At 40.4% G+C, this 25,563-nt stretch overlaps 1 protein-coding gene across 6 annotated transcripts in view; it reads right to left on the bottom strand.

Annotated features, from left to right (window-relative positions):
• Window positions 1–25,563, bottom strand: part of PPP2R5E (protein phosphatase 2 regulatory subunit B'epsilon) — a 182,831-nt gene that overhangs the window by 13,488 nt on the left and 143,780 nt on the right. For all 6 annotated transcript variants that reach the window (XR_004431566.1, XM_033187787.1, XM_033187789.1 and 3 more), the window contains 6 exons: window positions 11,748–11,878; window positions 10,445–10,504; window positions 9,052–9,160; window positions 7,242–7,295; window positions 7,088–7,138; window positions 4,939–5,058 (listed from right to left, as the gene is read on the bottom strand). Coding sequence is in view for 5 of the 6 variants with exons in the window: in XM_033187787.1 (XP_033043678.1) it covers window positions 4,939–5,058; window positions 7,088–7,138; window positions 7,242–7,295; window positions 9,052–9,160; window positions 10,445–10,504; window positions 11,748–11,878 (525 nt within the window). In the remaining variant the exon portion in view is untranslated. The remainder of the gene's footprint in view (window positions 1–4,938; window positions 5,059–7,087; window positions 7,139–7,241; window positions 7,296–9,051; window positions 9,161–10,444; window positions 10,505–11,747; window positions 11,879–25,563) is intronic.

Genomic DNA, 25,563 nt, shown 5'->3' with positions numbered 1-25,563 from the left:
TCAGCCTCCCGAGTAGCTGGGACTACAGGCACGCGCCACTAAGCCTAGTTAATTTTTGTATTTTTGGTAGAGATGGGATTTCACCATGTTGGCCAGGATGGTCTCGATCTCCTGACCTTGTGATCCGCCCACCTCAGCCTCCCAAAGTGTTGGGATTACAGGCGTGAGCCACTGTGCCCAGCCCACATTTTAAATGTTTGCAGATTTTAAATATCTTAGAAAATTCCAAAGTGGGCCAGGCACGGTGGCTCACGCCTGTAATCCCAGCACTTTGGGAGGCTGAGGTAGGCAGATCGCTTAAACCCAAGAGTCTGAGACCAGCCTGGGCAACATGGGGAGACCTCGCCTCTACAAAACACAAAAATTAGCCAGGATTGGTGGCATGTGCTTATAGTCCCACCTACTTGGGAGGTTGAGGTGGGAGTATTGTTTGAGCCTAGGAGGCAGAGGTTGCAGTGAGCGAGGTTGCAGTGAGCCAAGATCATGCCACTGAACTCCAGCTGGGGTGACAGAGCAAGACCCTGTCTTCCCCTCCTACCTAAAAAAAAAATCCAGAGTGGTTCAAGTGGTTCATCAACTCAGGGAAGGAAAAGAAGTTTTCCTGTTTATTTATATTCTTCTCTAATTCTGCCAGGTCTTCTGATTCCACACTTTTCTGACATCATTTTAGCACATCTTACCGGTCCCCTTTCCTGTCTCACCTTTTTCATCACACACACTTAGATCAAACCCAGTGCCCAGCATATAGTTAGCACTCAGTCACAGCTACTGAGGAACACCCACAGTTGTCCATCCCTGTAGAGCAGCCAATATTTACTAAGTACCTCCTATAGGCAGGCACTGTGCCTACATGGCAAGTAGAATGTATCATCCTTACCACCATCCCAAAAGGAGATACCACTGTGTTCATTTTACAGATGAGGACACAGAGATTCAGAGAGACTGAATAATGTAGGCAAGATTACACTGGTAATAAATGGTCAAGACTAGGGCCTCACTTCTAGGGCTTCTTCCAGAGTTTATTTCTGGTCCCTTCCTGTGAAAGCCAGGAGATTTCTGCTCAGTTTCTGGTCTCAGGGACACTGGCTGCACCTACCCTCTCAGATCTCTTAGATCCCTTTTCTCTGCCCACCAAGCTATCAACTGGCTCTAATTTGGTCTGCTGGGCCTGATTGGCTCATCTTGGATTTCATGAATTCAAAGGAACATCTCAAAAACAAAACCTAAAATCTCTAAAAAGGGTAGTTACAGGGGAAAAGGGAAAAAGGGGTGGCTTCCTTCATTTATACAGATTAAGAAGCTGTGTTTTAGAAGAGAACAAAATGGTATAAGATGTATCTACCGAAAGACAATGAGAAATCAGAATTTTTCCATTTATATTATTCAGCTTGGTTCAAAAAAACAAAATAAAACAAAACCCTGGGACTCATTAGGCACTAGACCCTAAGAGTACAAAGAAAACAATCATTACTGCATGTTCACTATATGCCAGATGCTGTGCTAAGTGTCCCACATATATAATATCTCATTTCCTCACAACCAACAGAGTTGGTATCATTACTTTTCTATTTTGTCGATGAAGAATCTGAGACTCAGAGAGATAAGCCATTAGCTCAAGGTCACATGGCTAGTAAGTGGCAGATTCCAAAGTCCCTATTCTTAACCTCTTTACTCTGTTATCCCTAAAGAGTTCACACGCTGGTGGGAGAAGGGGCATCTACAAGCCTATCCAAAGTAACCTGTGACACATGTTGTATCAGATACATGAATAAAGTGTCAGGGGAAGGAGGGGAAGAGTAGAATCAACAATCCAGATGACCTGGGAAACAGAAGAGTGGCAGAAATGTAACATAGGTGGGGCTGAGTGTGGTGGCTCATGCCTGTAATCCCAGCACTTTGGGATGCCAAGGTGGGTGGATCATTTGAGGTCAGGAGTTCGAGACCAGTCTGGCCAACATGGCAAAACCCCCGTCTCTAGTAAAAACATAAAAATTAGTTGCGCATGGTGGGGCGCGCCTGTGGTCCCAACTACTCGGGAAGCTGAGGCACAAGAATCGCTTGAACCCGGGAGGCAGATGCTGCAGTGAACTACAACTGCACCACTGCACTCCAGCCTGGGCGACACGGCAAGACTCCGTCTCAAAAAAAAAAAAAGAAATGTAACATAGGCAAGTGGCATTTAAGCTGGGCTTTGAAGGATGAAGGAAAGGGCATTCCAGGTAGAGGGCATTAAGGAAAGGAGGGCAGAGGCATGGATGAGGACAATGTGTTTGGGAATCATCAAAGCAAATGAGGTAGCTGATGCAGATAAAGCAGGAGGCAAGGAGAGGGAGAAAAAAAGAGTAAGAATGAGGCTGTTCTGAACATTCTAACTGGTTGGAGGAAAATCCTAGGTGCCTCCTTCTTTACTAGCATCCTCCCATGATCTCTTTGGATGTTCCTCCAGAGTCCAATACTTACCTGCCATTTAACTCTAACAACTTCCTTAATCTCTTATATATCCATTTTAATATGTAAACCCACTAATAGAAGTATGTATCCAGCTCCTTAAAGAGGAAAGGTATGTTTATGCAAAGTTAAAAATTACTGTGTCTGACAACAGGACAGAGCCACTACTTTCATGGGATCCATTGTCCTTCTGCACACACAGAGGCGGTGTCACCAGCATGCAGACCTCAGACTCTAATGACATACCTGAGGCAAACAATGAGAAGTGTCTGGCTACATAGGGTGGTCACTCAATAAATGGATGAACCAGCAAATTCATTAATAAATGTTTATGGATGAACCAGCAAACATTTATTAATGTGTTTGTAGGTTTATCCAGTAAACGCTTATTAATGAACACTTAAGAAATAAATAAGAGCCTCTTTCCTTTATTCTCAATTTTACTTCTGCCAAATAATTGAAAATTCTTTTTTCTTTCTGCTACAAATTAATTGTGTGCCCTTCACAATTCATATGTTAAAGTCCTAATCCCCAACGTGACTGTATTTGGACACAAGACTTTTAGGAGGTAATTAAGGTTACATGAGCTCATAAGGGTGGGGTCCTAACCAAATAAGACTGGGAGCCTTATAAGAAGAGGAAGACAGTGAGATTGCCTCTCTCTGTATGCACACGCCAGGAAAGGCCACATGAGCACACAGCAAGAAGAGGGCCATCTGCATGCCAGAAAGCAGGATCTCACCAGAAACCAACCATGCTGTCATCCTGATCTCAAACTTCTGGCCTCCACGGCTGTGAGAAAATACATGTTTAAGTCGCCAGTCTATGGTGTTATGTTATGGCAGCCCAAGCTGACCAAGATATGGCCTCTCTTTTCTAAGCTTCTGAGTATCACTTAGGCCTTCTGGTGATGCTCTTTTTTTTCTTTTTCTTTTTTTTAAGATGGAGTTTCGCTCTTGTTGCCCAGGATGGAGTACAATGGCGTAATCTTGGCTCACTGCAATCTCTGCCTTCCGGTTTCAAGTGATTCTCCTGCCACAGCTTCCCGAGTAGTTGGGATTACAGGCGCCCGCTACCACGCCCAGCTAAATTTTTGTATTTTTAGTAGAGACCAGGTTTCACCATGTTGGCCAGGCTGGTCTCAAACTCCTGACCTCATGATCCACCCGCCTCAGCCTCCCGAAGTGCTGGGATCACAGGCATGAGCCACTGTGCCCAGCTGGTGATGCTCATTTTTAAAAAGATACTTGTTTCCCGGGAGGCGGAGCCTGCAGTGAGACGAGATCGTGCCACTGCACTCCAGCCTGGGCAACAAAGTGAGACTCTGCCTCAAAAAAAAAAAAAAAGATACTTGTTCCTTGACCTCCATAATGCCAAACATCCTGCTGAAAACTGAAAAAAATAAGGTAAACAATCCAGATATGTGAGCACTTAAGGCCCTGGATGGTATCAAAATATCTATATACTGTTCTGTAATTTTTCCATTTTTATTCAGGCTTGTCACAGTTTCTACCTTCTTTTTTCTTGCTTTGTGGTACAACTGCTAGATTGCCATAAGGTTACTGCTTTAACATATTAACATGTCTTTTGGTCAGAAATCAAAACAGCAGCAGCAGCCAGTGTCTCTAACTATGCAGCATAACGACAGCTTAGGGAAAAAGTCCACCATCAAATGACACCATTAGAGGTCTGGTTCTGTGCTAAGAACCACAATCTATACAATCTCTTCCAATCAATTGGCAGTCTAAGTTTATGAAACAGGCCTTAGGTGAGACAGCCAAAGGATCAAACCTAATGTGTGTTCCCCCAGTTTACCCTTCTTCCCTCCCGTATGGGTTCCACAGCACAGCAGCCATGGCCCCAAGAAAGAAAAGTGTTGCCCCTGAGTGGCCACGAGGAGGCAGAGCAGTGTCATGGGAAGGTCACTGGCTTTAGCAAGCAGCTGCACCAAAGATCAAAATTTTACTCTATTCTCTATCGACTTGGGACCTACAGTAAATTGTTCTCCGAGCCTCATTTTTTTTTTTCATCTAGAAAAGCTTCAGCGAATAATGGGACATTTATAAACAATGTACGTAAAGTATCTAGCATAGTATGGAATATTAGGTTTTCTCCTTTTCCTCTTAAACATTATTTAGCATTCTCTCTTACACAGTAGAGAAACCCCACCAGCCCACTTATTTAGGAATTATCTGAAATACTTTTGACCATTTTGAGCTTCAGTGTTCATATCTGCATGTCTATAAAAAAAACATAATGCCCTCCTTGCAGGGTGTTAGGAGAATTAAAGTTACTGGAGAGAAAGCACCATTACTGTGGCTGTTAGGTATCAAGCGCTCAAGATAAGGCGGCCACTGTTAAAATTATTATCCTGTGAGGAGATAGCAAATAAACAAGAGGTAGCTAGTGTCTATTACACTGCTTTTGAAACAAATAAAATTTAACCAAAATAACTCATGCTCCCTGGCTCATGTCCTCTTTACTACTAACCTGAAAATGGGGGCTAGATACACACTTGGCGATTTGTTTAAACAAAGGTTCTTGGATTTTAACAAATTGTGAAGGTTCAATCACATCCAATATTTCTTCCAGTTCCCCAAGGAACATGACCTGTAAGTACAAGCAAAACACAAGATGTGAGGCATGTCACAAAAAAAAATCCAGAAGAACAAGGAGGACTAATGAGAGTTTGGACTATTGTAAGAAAAATTTACACATAAAACCAAACATAAATGAACCAGGCATTATCCCATGTTAGAAAATGTTTGTTCCACAAAGAATTCACCACAGGGTACTTGGAAAAATTCTACATACTTGGAAAAAATACTCTTACTTATTATATATGTTACACAGAACAAGGGTAACTCACACACTGCACCGGCCCCTGAGAAGCAAAACTGACCCCGTAGGGCTTTCCTCTCTATTACTAGTAACCCAGCTCTCTTTCCATAACACTTTTTTTTTTTAAAAAAACAATGAGAAGGTAGCCCTCCTACATGGAAGAGCAGAAGTCCAAACGTGGTCATTTGCCAAATACTTATAGCCCCTGCTACATGCCTGATGCTCTAGAACGCACTCATTAATACAACAAAAAGTTCAAGAAACACAAATGAGCGGACTCACCCACATGCAGGTGCCACTTTAAACCCATGAGCACGCACTGACGCATTCTAGACACACACACACACACACACACACACACACACCACACACACACACACGCTTGCTCTCTATAGAGCACAGTGAATCTTGTGAACTCAGCACCGGGTGCCGCAAGAAAACAGAGTTTTTAGATCACAGTATACAGCCAAATCCACAGTAGAGTCAATTGTTTTAAATATAATGGGAAAATGACAGAGAAATAAAAACCAGTGTATGTATTTAGCTATAAAAAAATTACTTTGAAAAAAATAAAGTGAGCAATCAAAATATGAAAAATAACAATGCCTTCATATTTTGAAATGTATCTGGGTAGCAATGCACAGTTCAACTTTACCTAACAGATTTTAATTAAATGACTTTCTGAAATTAAAATAGGGTTTAGAGAATTGAAACTGATTTGAGAAGGAAGGTATTTCTGCTAAAAGTAAAATATAGTAGACCCTTGCCATTTGTTAATATGTATATGGAATTTCTCCCAAAATTTTAACCAAATATAAAACTAACAGCTGATCTTTTTTTCTGAGCCATTTTCCACATGGTTGCTAACCTGCCAGAAGAGTGGCTGCAGATCTGGTGCTCAGTTAGGCTCACCTCCAGCTAAGAAACTCACGCACTACCCTAAAACAACCTCACAAAGTAACACCTGCTTGGTGAGTTCTCAGCAAAGGTACAAATGATTGTAGGTCTGAACCCTCCAGGGTCATTTGTGAATGGCTGAAACTCAAGGTCTGTTGTCTATCCTAAGATGACACAGTTAAGATCCAGCTTTACTCAGCAAAACCTTCATATTATGAAGGGGGCCACTAGGAAGGGAATATCAACAAAGCTAGACAACTGGACACATGATTGGGGCCTGGCCTGGGCTGGGCTTACCTGAGGCTGAATAGCACAGTGAATAAAAAGCCAGGGTTCAGGAGTTAAGGAGGCAAGTTCAGGCCTAATCATCTGTACTTACTTAGTGTACTGGGGCAGACTATTTAACCCCTCTACAGTTTCAAAACTAGTAAAACAAGAGTTTTGATAGCGCTGCCTTATAGAGTTACAATGAGGTTTAAATGAGATGATGCTGTTTTGTTGTGTTTTGCTTGTTTTGTTTTGTTTTTGAGACAGTTTCACTTTTTTTGCCCAAGCTGGAGTGCAATGATACGATCTCAGCTCACTGCAACCTCCACCTCCCGGATTCAAGCGATTCTCCTGCCTCAGCCTCCTGGGTAGCTGAGATTACAGGCATGTGCCACCACGCCCGGCTAATTTTGTATTTTTGGTAGAGATGAGGTTTCTCCATGTTGGTCAGGCTGGTCTCGAACTCCCAACCTCAAGTGATCTGCCCACCTCGGCCTCCAAAAGTGCTGGGATTACAGGCGTGAGCCACCATGCCCGGCCCTGATGATGTGGTTTTATACATGCTTAGCCCAATGCTTGGCATTCAGTAAAATACTCAGTAAACTATGAACACTCTCTGACAGTAAACACTTACCTCTTTTTGACTACATGTTTTAGGCCAAAATTTCATTAACCCCCTAATAACCTAAAACGAAAAGGAGAAAAACAAATGGCATTTAATTTTTCATATATATTTCTGGGAAAGGTAATTTTTCTGAAGTTTTTGAAATTATGGAAGAAAGACTTACTGGTTCTGTGAGTGAAGGATCTTTCTCCAGAAACTGTACTATACAATATGCCAGCTGAGTAAAAAATAAAAGGCAAAATTTTAAATTCTATACAGTAAGGGCTCAAAAGATATAATATTAAAACTTCCTAAAAGGTTTCCAGACTGGTTTTAATAACTTCACATTCAATTCATTTTAATTATCATAAAAATAAAATCTATATAAAGCAAAATAAGAAACTACTTTTTCAAGCCAAAGACTAATATTAACATGGCTCCAGGGAATTTTTTTTTAAAAAAAGTATTAGGACATGAAGTATGCAGCTAATGAAAAGCAGAGGTGAGACATCATACTCAGCATATTGTGGAATTATCTCACCCACATACACTTTGAGCTACATCTCAGGGGCTTCCTTTCTCTCTTTGCTAACATCAACAGTACTGAGTTTTACTGTAGTTCCACAAGAGTCCTCTATGGGAAGTAAGCACTTAATAAAAAACTTTGCCAATTGCCTGAAATGGCACATGCAAACTAAAGCAGTTTCACAAGGAGATGAAAGATTGTACCTGCCAGTTAGACCCTAGAGAAATGGAAGAATAGTTCTACATCTGGTACTAACACATCTAACTAAGATTGTTTAAAATAATAATCATGAAATATGATATCCCATTTCAAAACCAAAGGCAAGATTTGTAAAAGGGCTTGCAAAGATTCTCAGACAAGAAAACCACCCTTGCAAAAGACCATTTTGATGGTGTTCTAAATTAGAAACATATGGATTAATTTTTCCTTGAAATACAGAATTTCACATTTAAAGAGGACCAGTGCTTAGAAAAATGTGTTACGTTTTTATGCAAACTCAAAACCTTCCCAATGCGGGTAAGAAGGAGTCAGAGTCTAGTCGTATTTAAAATTTTCCTATCCAAAATTAAAAATACTACCCAATAATTTATCTACCCCCAGTGACATAGTGACCATGCAAGGCAGTGTTAGCACAAAAATTAGAATGCGGACAAGACAGTGTATGCTTTTTAAAGTGATGAAGGCTTAAAGGGGAAAAAAATGTGAAAATACTGATTGATTTGTTTACTTGTGAGAGTGTTTATGTGTAGAAAGTGATAAAGACATGGTGAGTGACCTAGAACAGGAGGCAAAAAGGGCAACTGATAGACTAATGCAAATAGGATGGAACAAAACATTCAAGAACATTAAAACATGATTACATAGTCCAAAGATCTACATCTGCTAGGCTCCTGTGCATTTTATTATATGTAATATGTTCAGTATGTTATTGTGTGCACTTGGGCAAGTCATCTAAGTTCTCTGTAAAATAAAATAACCAAACAAGGGCTCCTCCTGCTTTAAAAATATTTCCATGATTCTACTGTGCATAGAAAAAAATGCATACATTTTTATTTCCCTCATGGAGTATTTTAAACTTTAATAAGTCTCTTTCCTTTAGGAATGAAGGCTATAGGCCTGGCAAAGGGCTGGGAGGCCAGGATGGGAGGATCACGAGGTCAGAAGACGCAGACCATCCTGGCCAACATGGTGAAACCCCGTCTCTACTAAAAACACAAAAATTAGCCAGGCGTGGGGGTGCGCGCCTGTAGTCACAGCTACTCGGGAGGCTGAGGCAGAAGAATCGCTTGAACCAGGGAGGCGGAGGCTGCAGTGAGCTAAGACTGTGCCACTGCACTCCAGCCTGGGCAACAGAGCGAGACTCCATCTCAAAAAAAAAAAAAAAAAAGGCTATATCAATATCAAAAAAACAATGAGTTTGCAAACTTTTTATTTGGCTTCTAAAAGTAGTTGTACAAAATCCTCCTACCTGTGCATGGAAGAGTGATAAGCTCCTGACAGTGTGTAAGGGGATCAATACTTTCACCAGAAACTGTTTGTGTTCTGCCTTAAGAGGTAAAGCAAAGCCATTGATAATACTAGGGAGAAAAAAGAGACACAAATTAGCAATGTTACCACAACAAGTTAAACTGAGACAAACTGTTCTTGTGATATTAGTTAAACTTAATCAGTTCGTTTGTACAAAACAACATAATACCCACCCCAGTGGCATTCAGAATTTCTTTTCTTTTCTTCTTTTTTTAGACAGAGTCTTGCTCTATTGCCCAGGCTGGAGTGCAGTGGCCCAATCTCAGCTCACTGCAACCTTCACCTCTGAGATTCAAGCTATTCCCATGCTCAGCCTCCCAAGTAGCTGGGGTTACAGGCACCCACCACCATGCCTGGCTAATTTTTTTGTATTTTTAGTAGAGACGGGGTTCACCATGTTGTTCAGACTGGTCTAGAATTCTTAACCGCAGCAAGTGATCTGCCCGCCTCGGCCTCCCAAAGTGCTGGGATAACAGGCATGAGCCACCACACCCAGCCAGGATTTCTTAATGACTTCAAGGCATACAATAATTTGGAAGGAAATTTATGAGAAGAAAATTTGCTTCTGATTACCCAACAAAGGCTCCTGTGCTCCTAAAATTAGATGGTTTCCAAAAGCTCTTTATCAAAACTCTTTATTTTCCCTCCCTTTTCCTTCTCCAAATAATGGCCCGCCTTGCTTGCTTCCGCCTTAAATATGACCTTTACCATTTCCAGGCATCATTCTTTCTCATTCCTGAAACCTCTGCCCAGCCTAGGAAAGTCACTGAGAGAAAGCTGTGTGACTCCACCTTCTTTTTCTCTTCATATTAGGAGAAAATATTAAGTAATCACATTGTCCAGCTACATTATCCTCCCTTGTGTGTAGAAACTTAGACCACAGCTCTTTCCAATTTATTCCACTACTCCAAGCAGCAGCTGTTCAAGGACTATACCCGGATACACAACTCCTTTGAAAATGGCAATCTTTCCAATTATTATAAACCTGCTTTCAACAGATAAGGCAAAGGACCAGATAGCCTAAAAACTAATGAGAATAAGATGTTTTGGAGTAACTGGTCCGACCATAATTAGATGTATCATCTTTCTACTAATGAATGAACTGTTAGCTCTTTCAGTCATTCCAGTGGAACTGGCAATGCATAATTGTGGAAGAAGGGAAACAGGAAATTGTGTCTTGTACAGTCAGTTGGAAAATATGCTAACAGACATAAATGAGAGAGACCCAATGTACATAGAGCAAGAGAACTAAGTGAGCATCTCCTGGTGCCACTTGAACCTAATTTTTAAAATAATATTCACCTGAAATTAGCAATTAGAAAAACCGTGCTCACCTTCCTAGTATTTCCAGCAGTTCAGCTACACCATTGAAGTGTTCTGTTTCATAAACAAACCTGAGAGAAGAGGAGAAACAGGAGGAGAAAGGAGGAGAGAAGGAGAAGGGAGGGAGAAAAAGAGGAGGAGGAGGGGGAGGAGGAGGGGAGGACGAGAAGGGGAAGGACGAGGAGAGCGGGGAAGAGAGGAGGAGAGGGAAAAGAAGGGGGAGAGGGGGAGAAGGAGGAGGAGGAAGAGAGGAGGAGGAGAGGAGGGAAAAGAGGAGGAGAGGGGGGAGACAGGGGATGGGGGAGAGACGGGAAGAGAGGAGAGGGAAGACAAGATGGGAAGAGATGGGGAGAAGAGGAGGGGAAAAGAGGAGGAGAGGAGGAGGAGAGAGGAGGAGAGGGGGAAGGGGGGAGAGGAGGAGAGGATGGAAGAGAGGAGGAGCAGAGGAAGAAGGGAAGAGGATGGGGAAGAGAGGAGGAGAGGGAGGAGAGGAAGAGGGGAAGAGAGGAGGAGGAGAGGAGGGAAAAGAGGAGGAGGGGGGGACGGGATGGGGGAGAGACAGGAAGAGAGGAGAGGGAAGAGAAGATGGGAAGAGGGAGAAGAGAGGAGGGAAAAGAGAAGGGGGGGGGAGAGGAGGAGAGGGTGGAAGAGGAGGAGCAGAGGGAGAAGGAGGAGGAGGGGGGAAGAGAGGAGGAGACGGGCGAAGAGAGGAGGAGAAGAAGGGGGAGAGAGGAGAAAAGAAGGGAAGGAGGAGAAGAGGAGGAGAGGGGGGGAAGAGAGGAGGGGGGAAGAGACGAAGAGGGGGGAAGACAGGGGAGGGAAAGGTGGGGGAGAGAAGAGGAGAGGAAGGAGAGGAGGAGAAGCGGGAGGGGGCAGGAGGGGAGGAAAGAGGAGGAGATGGTGGAGGAGAGAAGGAGAGGGAGTAAGAGAGGAGGAGGAGAGGGGAGAAAAGAAGAGAGGAGAAGAAAGGAGGAGAGGAGGAGGAGGAGAAGGGGGGAGGAGGAAAGCAGGAGAGGGAGAGGAGGAGGGGGAAAGTAGGGGGAGAGGAGGGGTAGAGAAGAAGGAGGGGGAGGGGAGGAGGGGGAGAGGAAGAAGAATAGAGGAGGAAGAGGGTGGGAGGAGAAGATGGGGGAAGAGAGAAGGAGGAAGCGAGTAGAGGGAGAGGAAGGAGAGAGGACAGGAGAATGAAGGAAGGAAGGCAGAAAGGGAAAAAGAGAAGTCAGTATACTGTTTTCAGATATTTGAGATTTACTTAATACTTCCATAAAAATACCAACTTTGCTTCTCTTTATTCCCCCATCACCCTCCACTTACCTTAGAAAAATATTGTTAATCTGTTTTCGGATAAATGCTCTAAGACCAAGAAACTTGCCATAAATTCTGTGTAAGACTGTTTTTAAGTAGTCCCGTTCCCGAGGGTCTTCGCTGTCAAATAGCTCCAGAAGCTGTTGTAAATGAGACATTACAGCTGTCAAAGGCAGTTTCAGAAAAGGATTTAGGAATTCTATTATTTAAAATCCCCTCCTTCTTTCCTCAAAAATGTGTTGAATATCTATTATGTGCCAGGCACAGTGCTAGTTTTTGGGCATATCATGATAAACAAGTCAGACAAGGAGCTTATATTCCACTAAAGAAATACAAATACAAAATAACAACAATAAAAGTAATAATATGAATAATAGCTAATACACATATGGCACTTACTGTGATCATCAGGCAATTTTCCACGCAATCTACATATTAATCCTCCCGATGAGGTAATTTTGTCCCCCTTTTACAAAAGAGGAAACTGGCGCACATAAGGGTTAAAAAACGTGCCCACGGTCTCACAGCTAATAGGTGGTAAAGCTAGAATTTGAATCCTAGCAGTTGAGGCCATAAGTCCATGATCTCAACCACTTCACTATGCTACCTACTGATATTCCAAATACACAGTTAAAATAAGCTGACTGGGCGTGGTGACTCACGCCTGTTATTCCAGCACCTGGGGAGGCTGAGGCAGGTGGATTACCTGAGGTCAGGAGTTTAAGACCAGCCTGGACAACATGGTGAAACCCTGTCTCTACTAAAAATACAAAAATTAGCCACGTGTGGTGGTGGGCGCCTGTAATCACAGCTACTCAGAAGGCTGAGGCAGGAGAATCACTTGAACCCGGGAGGCAGAGGTTGCAGTGAGCCAAGATCGCACCATTGCACTCCAGTCTGGGTGACAGTGCGAGACTCAGTCTTTAAAAAAAAAAAAAAGGATAAGCCTTCAGCTCTACTAGAATATTCAGGAAAATGAAAAAAATCTGAATCAAAGCAAGCATCAAAAAGTCTCAATGATATTGGTAACAGTCCTTTTTAGATCCGGACTCTTGTTATGTAGGTGTGCTCACTCTGTAAACAGTCATCGAAGTGAATGTTGATTATTTCTGTACATATGTTATATGTGAAAAAGGTTTTGTTTTGTTTTTTTTTTTGAGACAGAGTCTTGCTTTGTTGCCCAGGCTGGAGTGCAGTGGCATGATCACAGCTCACTGCAACCTCTACCTCCTGGGTTCAAGCAAGCAATTCTCAGCCTCCCAAGTAGCTGAGACTACAGGCACCTGCCACCACACCCAGCTAACTTTTTGTATTTTTAGTAGAGACGAAGTTTCGCCATATTGGTCATGCCCAGCTGTGGATAACATGTTTAAGTTCCCAAACATTTGTAATCTAAAGTTAATAACCAAATCCTGATAGCATCACATCTATGTGCTCAAAATGAAGTCCACACAACTAGTCCAAAAGAGGTAACAAGCTAAAGTTTCAGCCAAATGCCAGTGGGCACAACAGATTCAACTCAATGTCTACCAAAAATTCCAGCTGCTTTGTTTTTGTGTCATTGACAAGCTGATACTAAAATTAATATGGAAATGCAAGAGAGCCAGAAGAGCCAAAATACTCTTGAGGGAAACAAAACTTGAAAGATTCACACTTCTCTATTTCAAAACTTAGTCCAAATACAGTCATCAAGACAGTGTGGTACTGGCATAAAGACAGACATACAGATTAATGGGAATAAAATTGAGAGCCCCAAAATAAGCCCTCACATTTATGGTCAACTGATTTTCAATAAGAATGCCAAGTCATTTCAACGGGGAAAGAATAGTATTTTCAACAAATGGTGCTGCAACAACAGGATATCCACATGCAAAAGAGTAAGCTGAACCTCTACCTCACAATATACATTCAGATTAACTCAAAATGAAATCAACCTAAAATTAAGAGCTAAATTATATAAAAAAAAAAAGAAGAATAAATCTTCATAACCTTCGATTAGGTCATATTTCTTAGATATGACCCAAACCATAAGCAACAAACAAATAAATTAGACTTCCCCCAAATTGAAACCATTCATGCTTCAAAGGACACCATCAACAAAGTGAAAAGAGAATGCACACACTGGGAGAAGATACAGCTGACCCTGTGCAAGTTCACTTGCATGCAAATTTTCTTCCACTCTTGGCTGGACGTGGCGGCTCACCCCTGTAATCCCAGCACTTTGGGAGGCTAAGGCAGGTTGTTCACTTGAGGTCAGGAGTTTGAGACCAGCCTGGCCAACATGGTGAAATCCCATCTCTATTAAAAGTACAAAAATTAGCTGGGTGTCGTGATGGGTGCCTGTAATCCTAGCAACTCAGGAGGCTGAGGCAGGAGAACTGCTTGAACTTGGGAGGCAGAGGTTGCAGTGAGCCGAGATTGCACCTGCACTCCAGCCTGGGAGAGAGAGCAAGACTCGGTCTCAATTAAAAAAAAAAATTTTTTTTTTCTTCCACTCTTGCTACCCTGAGACAGCAAGACCAACCCTTCCTCTTCCTCCCAACCTCCTAAGCCTACGCAACGTGAAGACCACAAGGATGAAGATCTTTATGATGACCTACCTCCCATTAATGAACAGAAAATGTGTTTTCTTTTCTTCATAATTTTCTTAACATTTTCTTTTCTCTAGCTTGCTTTATTGTAAGAACACAGTATATAATACAGATAGCATACAAAATATGTGTTATTCAACTGTTTATGTTATCAGTAAGGCTTCCTGTCAACAGCAAACTATTTGTAGCTAAGTTTCTGGAAAGTCAAGTTATACATATACTTTTCAACTGCTCAGGGGTTCACTGCCCCTAATATCTGCACTGTTCAAGGTCAACTGTATTTATAAACCATATATCTGATAAGGAACTAGTATCCACAATATATAAAGAACTTTTAGGTCAGGCATGGTGGCTCACACCTACAATCTCAGCACTTTGGGAGGCAGAGGCGGGTGGATCGCTTGTGCCCAACAGTTTGAGACCAGTCTCGGCAACATGGCAAAATCCTGTCTCTTCAAAGAAATTCAAAAATTAGCCAGGCTTGGTGGCACGTGCCTGTAGTTCCAGGTATTTGGGAGGCTCAAGTGGGAGGATCACCTGAGCCTCAGGAGATCAAGACTGCACTGAGCCGTGATCGTGCCACTGCACTTCAGTCTGAGCAGCAGAGAGAGAAACTCTGTCTCAAAAACAAACAAACAAAAAAAAAAAAACAGAAAAAATAATTTTAAAAGCTCAACAATAAGAAGAAAACCCAGTTTAAAAATGGACAAAGGATTTTATTTAACAGCTAAATCGCAAAGGAAGTATACAAATTTTGGTCAATAAACACATGAAAAGTGCTCTATTTTATTGATCATTATAGAAAAGCAAACCCTGGCTCACACCTGTAATCCCAGCACTTTGGGAGCCAAGGAGGTAGATCACAAGGTCACGGTTTGAGATCAGCCTGGCCAACGTGGTGAAATCCCATCTCCACTAAAAACACAAAAATTAGTCAGGCGTGCTGGCACACGCCTGTATTCCCAGCTACTCAGGAGGCTGAGGCAGAAGAATTGCTTGAACCTGAGGTAGAGTTTGCAGTAAGCCGAGATCGCACCACTGTACTCCAGCCTAGGCGACAGAGCAAGACTCCACCTCGGAAACAAAAAAAAAGAAAACCCAACAAGGAGATATTCATTGGATGGCTATAATGAAAAAGAGGGATAATAAAAAGTGTTGGCGAGGATATGGAGAAACTGGAACCCTCATCATTGTTGGTAAGAATGTAAAATGGTGCAGCTATTTTGGAAAACAGTTTGGCAGTTCCTCAAATCTCCCAGAGTTACTATATGACTAAGCAATTCCACTTTCATGTATATATCCAACAGAACCGAAAACACATGTCCACACAAAAATGTGTACACAAATGTTCATGGGAGCAATATTCATAACAGCTAAAAAGTGAAACAACCCAAATATCTGTCAGCTAATAAACAAAATGTGATGCCAGGGAATATTATTCAGCCATAAAAAGGAACAAAGTACTGATATATGTTACAACATGAATGAATCTTTCAAACATCATGCTAAGTAAAAGAAACCAGACACAGAAGGTCATACAATGTGTGACTCCATGTATGTGAAATAACCAGAATAGGCAAATCCACAGTGGCAGAAAGCAGAATGGGGAGTGGCTACTAATAGGTCTGGATTTATTTTTTGAGACAGAGTCTTGCTCTGTCACTAGGCTGGAGTGCAATGGCGCTATCTCAGCTCACTGCAACCTCCACCTCCCAGGTTCAAGAGATTCTCCTGCTTCAGCCTCCCATGGGTCTGAATTTCTTCAGGGGATGATGAAAACATCCCACAATGATACTGTGGTGATGGTTGCACGACTCTGTAAATATACTAAAAACCACTAAATTGGAAACTTTAAAATGGCGAATTTTAGGTGTATGAATTACAACACAATATATCTGCTACCTTTACAAAAAGTCAGTGTGCAAGTTCCTCTGGCTGAAGAACAAACTTGGAAATCGGTTTGAATGTTACTGAGTTGTTTTTTTATTACATTCATCATCATTGAAATAAAGTAAAATTCAGTTCTAGTGTCTTTATAGAAAAACATTTCAAGAGCACATAGCACACAAATTAAAGCAGACTACCATCGTCATCAAAAAGGCTATCGAGACATATGTAAGTTTGACCTCAGGTGATTAAGACATGAGGTTGAGACTGACAGCAGAATTAAAACTTCATGGTCAATAATCGAATGTGCTTTTGTTTGGTGTTTTACTTTAAATAAAAGACAGAGTTATGGGCCAAAAAAAGGCCCCTCAAACATGGCAGGAAACACAAACTAAAGGATGGTCTTCAAAAATAGGTAGACAGACAGGACACAACTTTTAGCTACACAATGCCATCCACCATCCATCTATCATTCATTCATTCATTCATTCATTTTAAAAATGAGTATTTCAAGTAAACACTTATGGTGTGCTTATTAAGGGCCAGCCAGTGGGCAAGCTGTCAGGGATACAATGATAAGCAAGACAGATACAGTCTTTGCTTTCTCAGAGCCTATTCTAATGGGGAATACAAACAATTAAATAAACAGCATGTTAAGTAGTTCAGGATGTTGTATAAACACACAGCAGACACACCTACTGTACTTGGAAGAAGTGGAGTGATCAGGGAAGGCTTCTAAAGGAAGAGACATCCAGGCCGACCCATGAAGAAATGAGGAGTTAGAAGTGGGATAAGAGTGCTCCTCACCGGTTCAATAGTACATGCTTTTACTACCAACCTATCCAAACAGAAGACGTTGTGAACTACCGCTCTCTGCCCATTCAGCAATACAATAACTACATACGTACTGAGTTCTTTCTATGTGCCAGCGATGGTCCTCATTGCTGGACATACACATTGTAGAACAATTGTGGAGCCCATCAGGGGAGGCAATGGGCAAGTTAACACATTTCCACAAGAAAACATTCTATCTAGGAAAGAAAGGCATGTAGCTCCAACTAGCAAAAAAAAAAAAGGCCCCATATAGACTCAATATCTCTTTATCTATAATAAAGTTCCAAATGACAAAAGCTCTCTAATCCACCCACCCAGTCCACCCATCCACCCAATCCCATTCCAAGGCTAATAGAAATAATTAACCTTGTAGGTTTTATTTTTTAAATTTGGTTTCTACTTTTAAGTGTTTCAAAAGGCTTTAATGAATAACTTATAACCAATATAAGAGGAGGTTTGAGGGTGTGTAATATTAGCAAAACTTGAATCAACTTTCCTTATATACTCTTAATCTTGAGATTAATGAATACATAATAATTAAGCAAGAAATGTTTAACTGATGTTTTCATTAGGCTCTCAAACAAAATGCATTGCCGGGTGCCTAACTTTAGATATTTACAAAGTCACAAATATTAAATGTATTATGTTCTATGAGAAAGAAAGATGAACTACAGTATTAAACTATTTTTCTGCTTCTTTGTAGAACATGCTTTTGATGATTTTATGATGCATGAGACAGAAATATAATAGTGCACAGGCCAAAAAAAGGGGGAGTAGGATGAGCTCTGATTTCCAAAACAAAATAATATGAGTGTGCTTAGTCATATCTATAGTCCCAATCACTTCCACACAAAAAAAGAAATACACGCCCACACCTGTAAATGCCTAAGTGGACTGTGCCATCCATAATATAACAGGCAGCTTGTAGTCAAAGAAAAGAAGTTAAGAAGCTGGAGCATTTCCAAGGTGATTACACAGGAAAGACAGACCTGTCAACACACTTAACTCCAAGTTTACAGAAACCAGCCTTCTTGAAGCTCACAAATAGGGATAAACTACATAGTGATTTAGCCAAATAACCTTTCTTTGAACTCATAAATCTACAATGAAATGAGAAGAGTGAAATGAAAAAGGGCTATAGGGGCCTTCCAGCTAGGCAGGGGAACGGAACCTCTCTCCTCCTGAATCCTCCCTAAAATGACAGTGAAACAATAAGAATAGAAGAAAGCCTTGGCATAGAGGGAAGTAGAGAGAAAATTTGGACTTATTTGTAGACTTCTCAAAGATGGAAGTGGATGACAAGAGGTAACTATCTTAGGTTTCCTCTTTCTCCAGTCTGCTAAGTGTTTTTCCATTCTGCAAGCAGGGAAGGAAGCCAACAAGAAGCAGGCCAGTTCACTCCACAGAACCCTTAAAAGGCTTAGAAACTAAAGGCACCAGATATATTTGATGGTAAGGGTGTGAGAAATAGCTAAAAACAGGAGGACTGGTTGAAAGTCTGTAGAAGACCCCCCAGATCCCATGTAGTGTACTGATGATTTACAATGTAAGTCTGGAGAGAATGAGTAAGTATCTAGTCTTGGAGACATCATACACATTAAGTAAATCAATTGTTGGAAATAATGGGATGAAATAAAACTCTGCATACCTAAAAGGGATATATTTGACAGCTTTCTTACCTGACCAGGCTCCCAATGCTATATAAGTCAGAAGATCAGAAAGTCCCTTTTGGAAGAAACTGACAGCCTCAAGAGGAAAGACCTACAGATATGCTAACAGCTGAGGGTTTCCTAATGAAATGGCAAGGTCCCTGACCAGTTATCCCATTCAAAGTCACCAGATGCCAAGTGTCACTATGCAAATATAAACACACATGTGCACACTGTAACATACACAAGTTCTAAGCAACTTTTCGGTAGACTAACATGTAATTATGACTATGAAGTCAAAGATCACCAGATATTTTAACATAAAAGACCACAACAAACAATTATAAGGAACTCAGAGGAAACAAGCACCATGCTAGGAGTACCAAAAAAATTGCAAAAAGGAAACGATAACATCCTCAAATATAAACAAATATGCTGGATCCTTGAAATAAAACAGAGTGCTGTTATTCAGGTAAATATTCAGGACATTTTTTAAAAGCTTTCAGAAGTTCAACATATAACAAAAATTTTAGCAGAAGCAATAGAACATTAAAATGAGCAAATCTACCCCTGAACATACAACCAAAAAACAGAGATAATATATAGAAGAAGATTTTAAAAACCAAGAGATCCAATACATAATAGCAATCTAGAAAGACATGGAGACAGAAAAATAGAAAACGAACAGAAGGAAATTATCTGAGGAATAATTCAATTCAATTTCCAGGGAAAAAAAAAGTCATGAATGTCAATACAGATATGGCCCATTAAGTGTTCCGCACAACAAATGAACAAAGACTCACACCAAAGCACATCACTTTCTGGACGTGGGGACAAAGAGAAGATTTCAAAGAAGTTACAAAGAAGACACGTCATTATAAAGGATAAGGCATTCAGCTGGTGCAGGGCTTTTTAATACCAACACTGGAAGCTGGGAAACAATGGATCAATTCCTTAAAACATCTGGGAAAGTTCCAAATTTACACCTAGCCAAAACATCAATCAAGTAGGTAGGCAGGCCGGGCACAGTGGCTCACACCTGTAATCCCAGCACTTTGGAAGACAAAGGCGGGCTGATCACTTGAGGTCAGAAATTTGAGATCAGCCTAGACTAACGTGATGAAACCCCATCTCTACTAAAAATACAAAAATTAGCCTGGTGTGATGGCATGCGCCTGTAATCCCAGCAGCTGGAAGTTGCAGTGAGCCAAGATCATGCCACTACACTCCAGCCTGGGCAACAAAGCAAGAGTCTGTCTCCCCCCCCCAAAAAAAAGTAGGCAGAATAAAGACATTTTCAGACAAATGATCTCAGAACATTTACATCCCATTCATGCTTTTTTAGGAAGAATCTAGAAGGTATGTTCCACCAAATAAGAAGTTAAACAAGTAAGGACACAGTGTAGAAGGGCAGCAAAGGGAAGTGCTGGGATGACTGTGTGGGTGGCCCAGAGCAAGCAACCAGTGCCAATAAGAGCAGGATGACCAGGGCTCCAAGAAGAAGGTCTCCAAGGAAAAAAAAAAAAGGAACTGATAGACTAGTTGATATGTGGGTCATACTGAGAAGGGCTGTATGGTACTCTCAGAGAATTAAGGTATATACTAGTATACCTTAATACTAGTGATGAATACACAGGAAAGCAAGTAAAAAATAAGGCAACTATTTTCCTAAATTAAAAAAAAAAGGCTCTACAAGAAAAGAAATATAACCATGTGCCTTGTAATGAACAACATGTATAAATAGTACTCATTCTATCATCTGATTCATTCAAATTTTGTGATACAACATTGGATGTAGAGAGAGAGTTATAGTGGGAGATACATAATGGTTTACAGTAGGAAGTTGACAGACATAAATAAAACCTAAAATGACAAGTTAAGAAATAGCAGTATAAGCATGCTGTTTAGAAAGATGGAAATAAATATATAGAAACAACTGGAAGACTTAAATGTGGTTACCTCCAGGAAACAGGACTCTGGTTTGGAGGAAGATGAGGCAAGAGATTTGCCATTTTTCATTAAAAACCATAAAAACATATTTGAATTTTAAAAGTTGGCATTATCAAAACTATTTTTAAAAGTCATTAAGAGCAAAAGATTTCGAGCAAAAAAACCCAGATGCTCTCTGCTACAATAAAGAATTACCCTGCCCTACTCCATGTAAAGTAAGATTTTAGAGAACATCAAAAATCTTCAAGTAGATAACCGATAAAATTGGTATTCTAAATGTTTTCATCCAAAGTGCCACAGAGCACTCAAATCAGATGTCCACATTTCTGGCTTTGTTTGCAACTTTCTCCCACTGTCTGAAAACTATCTTCCTCATACTTTCACCTTGGCCAAATACAGAGAAAACAGCCCAGAACAAAGAAGCCAGAGCCAAAGGTAGTCAGTCTGACTCCAATGAATCAGATCGACTCAAGGGATGCACTGTATGAAATGAAGCAACCTATGGGGCAACCACTGAGAAAGGACAATGGGGACAAGGGATCAAAAGGTTGCGATCACAAGCTTCTGGCAATTCTGACTCCAAGACTCCTATGGAAATTCAATATAAAACTTTCAAAAGTGTAAGGCGTACAAATATGAATAACTCCACCAAGTCACACGCTTTTATTTTCCTCCATTTAATTTCAGGCATTCTTTCCACAAACCAAAGAAGTCCACTTTTTTCCCCTTGAGCATTCTATCTATTTCAAGACAACCTTATGATTTAAGTTTTTAAGACAACCAATTTGGTCAGCAATTCAAGAAAGAGCTATTGTGCTAAATAATGATGCACTTAGTGGGAAGCAGGCAGGGACTAGCTACATAATTTGTGGGGCAAAATGACATACAGTGGTCCTTGCTCAAAAAGTATTAGGAGTTTCAAGACAGCAAGAGCAGAGCACTAAACCAAGCACAGGGCCCTTCTAAGCACAGGGCCCAGTGTAACTGCACAAATTACACAACCAGGAAGCTGGCTCTGAATGCAGGAGTCAGAGCAATAAAGCCCTTTTTACAAGATTTTTGAGTTACACACTGGACAGGACAGGATGAGGTGATCTGCTGTTAACTGATAATTGGTAACGGCTATCTCATAAAATTCCAGGTAGAAATAAATGCTCTAAACTCTTATTTGCTATAGGCTGTGAGAGGGAAATGTAAACATTTTGACATATTCAAGGAACTCGGTCGGAAAATACAAACTCATTTGTATTGGAGCTGAGATTCAAGGCCTCGTGGAATTTATTTCAGTCTAGAACTAAAAATTTTTTAACAGGTTGGCTTATCTCATGTCCAATTTGTGTTGAGTTTTTAAAAACACAATAACAAAAGGTCACTTTTAAGGACAGGCTGAATGATTTGCATGATTTGCATAATTTACATGATAATTAAAGCACCTTTCAGCTAAATATAACAGCAAATGTGAAGTACAAATTACTAAATAGCAATCTCCAGCAGTACATATGTTTACGTGGATACTTGAATAGTATGTCTCTTAGCAACCACTGACTGTTTCAGATTTGCAAAGTAGTTGAAAGCAATCTTTAGAAATATGTTGCTAAACTCTTGCCACAATAATCCACCCAATGAAATAATACAAGGTTTGGCAATTCATTTGGGTCTAAAGAAGGGGTTGGGGGATCATAAAGCAACTATTTTCCCAGCCATCCCAATACAGATGAAAATTATCTTTATTGATAATAGACAAAATTGTTCCATAAGCCTAGGCAAGTCTACATACTCATAGCTCTAGAAGGCAGTTTACCAAGTTACTTAAGTCTAAAATCAACACTACCACAGACAAAAGTGCACTATGCAATGAATTGACTATCTTTGATATATCTCTAACAGCTTTCTTGTGCAAACACTTAAGTGAGTACACAAAAAATGCTACAGGTTATGTAAATCTAGATTTAATAAAAATCACAATGAAATTCAAGTAAGCCAGTCATACTATTCTAGGATAATAAAACACTTCAAACAAAAACATTCAAAACCCTTGAATGAAAAACGACAGACTGTTGGCCGGGTGTGGTGGCTCATGCCTGTAATCCCAGCACTTTGGGAGGCCGAGGGGGGCGGATCATGAGGTCAGAAGTTCGAGACCAGTCTGCCCAACATGGTGAAACCCTGTCTCTACTAAAAATACAAAAAATTACCCAGGCATGGTGGCGCGCGCCTGTAGTCCCAGCTACTCGGGCCACTGAGACAGAAGAATCACTTCAATCCAGGAGGCAGAGGTTGCAGTGAGCCGAGATCAAGCCACTGCAATCCAGCCTGGGTGGCAGAGCTAGACTTCATCTCAAAAAAAAAAAAAGAAAAACAACAGACGGTTTTGTCTGGCCCTACCAAAATATGGCTTTCCAGATTGTCTTGAAAAACCAAAAGATCCAGCAAGACTTGGCTCACTTACCTAGAGACCAACCGTTACTGGGAGTGGATTGGCAACAGGATCTAAGCTCTCTAAATCACCACAGTTTCCATCACTCCTTTGGTCATACCCACACTACTTCATTATGTACCATTTGTTTGTCCTCTGTAAAGATTTAAATGAGCTATCCCTGGTTTTCACACATTATAAATTATACATTCCTGGCACTAATAAACATTTATGTCCAACACTGATTGGAGGAAATCAGTTGGCAAAGTGTGGAACTGAACAGAATCCAGAGACACAGGAGACCCATGTAACATCTTAAGAGAACCCAACAGCCTGTGAAGAACCATGTACGTAGAGTCCAATGGATATCAGTGATCTTTAGAATAAGAGTTGGATTTCAAATAATTCATAACGTGCTAGGTAAGACATGACAGGCTAACACTATATGATTTCATGGACTGAAGCTATTAAAGAAAACACAGCTTAAGAAAGTTCTCAAAACAAGAATCCTAATAAAAATATTAGTGACAGCACCAGCATTAACGTTTACTGAATATGAACCAAGTGTTGGGAATACTTTTGAGAGCTTGTATAGGTATTTAGTTGTTAAATCTCCAAAACAACCTTACAATGTGGTTATATTACGGATATTTTGCATCTACTTTCTAGATGAGGAAACTGAGGCACAGAGTAGTTATGTCACTTGTCCAAGGTCAAACACAAAAAAATGGCAGAGCCCAAATTCAAATCAGTCTGTACACTTAACCACCAATCTATACCGCTTCCTGAGGAAGAAAAATTCAAGGTATTGAAAAAGGCACTTGAGGCAACACAGGAAGCTTTCCTTTGCGCTTTAGATTTTAAAAAGGGCAGATATAAATGCTGAAAGGAAGGAAGCAATGAATACTGGGCATAAAAGAATGGGCTATCCTACAAAAATAGTCTTAGGAAGACTAATGCACAAAATCAGCTGAGGTTTATGAAAAATTGCAAGGCAATAAAATGAGAACGTACTTGCAGATGAAATTTTTTATTATTCTTTTTGATTATAACATATATGCTCATTATTTTTTAAATGTAAAAAACAGAGATATCTAAAAAACACGAAGCGAAGATCATCACATATAATCACCCCCTTCCAGCCAATTAACAACAATTTGGTAGAACTCCTTTCAAAATCATTAATGCATATTGCTATAGTCTGCATGTTTCCCCTAAACTTCATGTGATAGGAATTTAATCCCCAATGAAACAGTGTTGGGAGGTAAGGCCTTTTGGTAGGTGTGGAGGTCATAAGGGTTCTGCCCTCATAAATAGATTAACGCCACTATAAAAGGGGATTTGGGACCTGGGTTCACTCTCTCTCACCCTTCTGCCTCCACCACGTGAGGGCACACACAGTAAGATGGCACTCGTTAGATGCCAGCACCTTGATCTTGGACTTCCCAGCCTCCAGAACGGTAAGAAATAAACTGCTGTTCTTTATAAATTACCCAGTCTGAGGCATTTTGTTAAAGCAGCACAAAAGAACTAAAACAAAAATACTAACATTATTTTTCCCTAAAATAACAGATACAGGCTCAAAAATTACACTGTTCTATGACAATGCATGTTTCACTTAAAACTAGATCACGAGTAGGTCTATCACATTCTTTTTACAAACTGATGAATATTTCACTCTACAAATGTTCACAGCTCAATTACCTCCTACTAAGGAACTTAAAAGTTATTTTCTAATTTTCTAATAATTATTAACAATGGTGCATTCAATACCTTTGTATATACATCTTTTATACATATCTGATCGTTTCTCGTGGACTTGTTGGGTCTAAATTTAAGCTGATAGAATTGTCCTCTTCAGGACAATTATGCCAATTTAATGTACGTGTGTATATAGCCATCTATTCATATGTCTATTCATTCATTTATTTGGTACAACTGCTTAGGAGTTTTATGGCACACTCAGCAGGGTCATCTCCACCTAAGGTACTATTATGTTCCATTCTCCTGTTCTGACGCCATACCATTTTAATTAATTTACCTTTTCCTTTGTAGTCTATTATTTAATAAGTATCATTAGTCATCTTTTTCAAAAATTTATTTCATGAACTCTAAACGTTTCAAGTTTTTAAAAAATTGTAATTTTAATTAGAACTGTACTAATGTAGAAATAATTTGGAGATTATATGAACATCTTTCTGATAGTCTTCCCATCTAGGAATATGCCACATTTCTGCATTTACTCAAGCCTTCTTTAAGTTTCATATAGATTTTTAAAATTCTATTTCAAAAAATGAAGATTTTAAAATTAATATTGGAAGCCAGGCACAGCGACTCATGCCTATATTGCCAGCACTTTGGGAGGCCAAGGTGGGCAGATCACTTGAGTACAGGAGTTCAAGAGCAGCCTGGCCAACATGGTGAAACCACGTCTCTACCAAAAATAAAAAAATTAGGGCTGGGCATGGTGGCTCATGCCTGTAATCCCAGCACTTTGG

The sequence above is a fragment of the Trachypithecus francoisi genome, unplaced genomic scaffold (genome assembly GCF_009764315.1).
Source record: "Trachypithecus francoisi isolate TF-2019V2 unplaced genomic scaffold, Tfra_2.0 Lachesis_group3, whole genome shotgun sequence".
Lineage (NCBI taxonomy): Eukaryota > Metazoa > Chordata > Mammalia > Primates > Cercopithecidae > Trachypithecus > Trachypithecus francoisi.
This window is presented reverse-complemented; position numbering and strand designations above follow the sequence as displayed.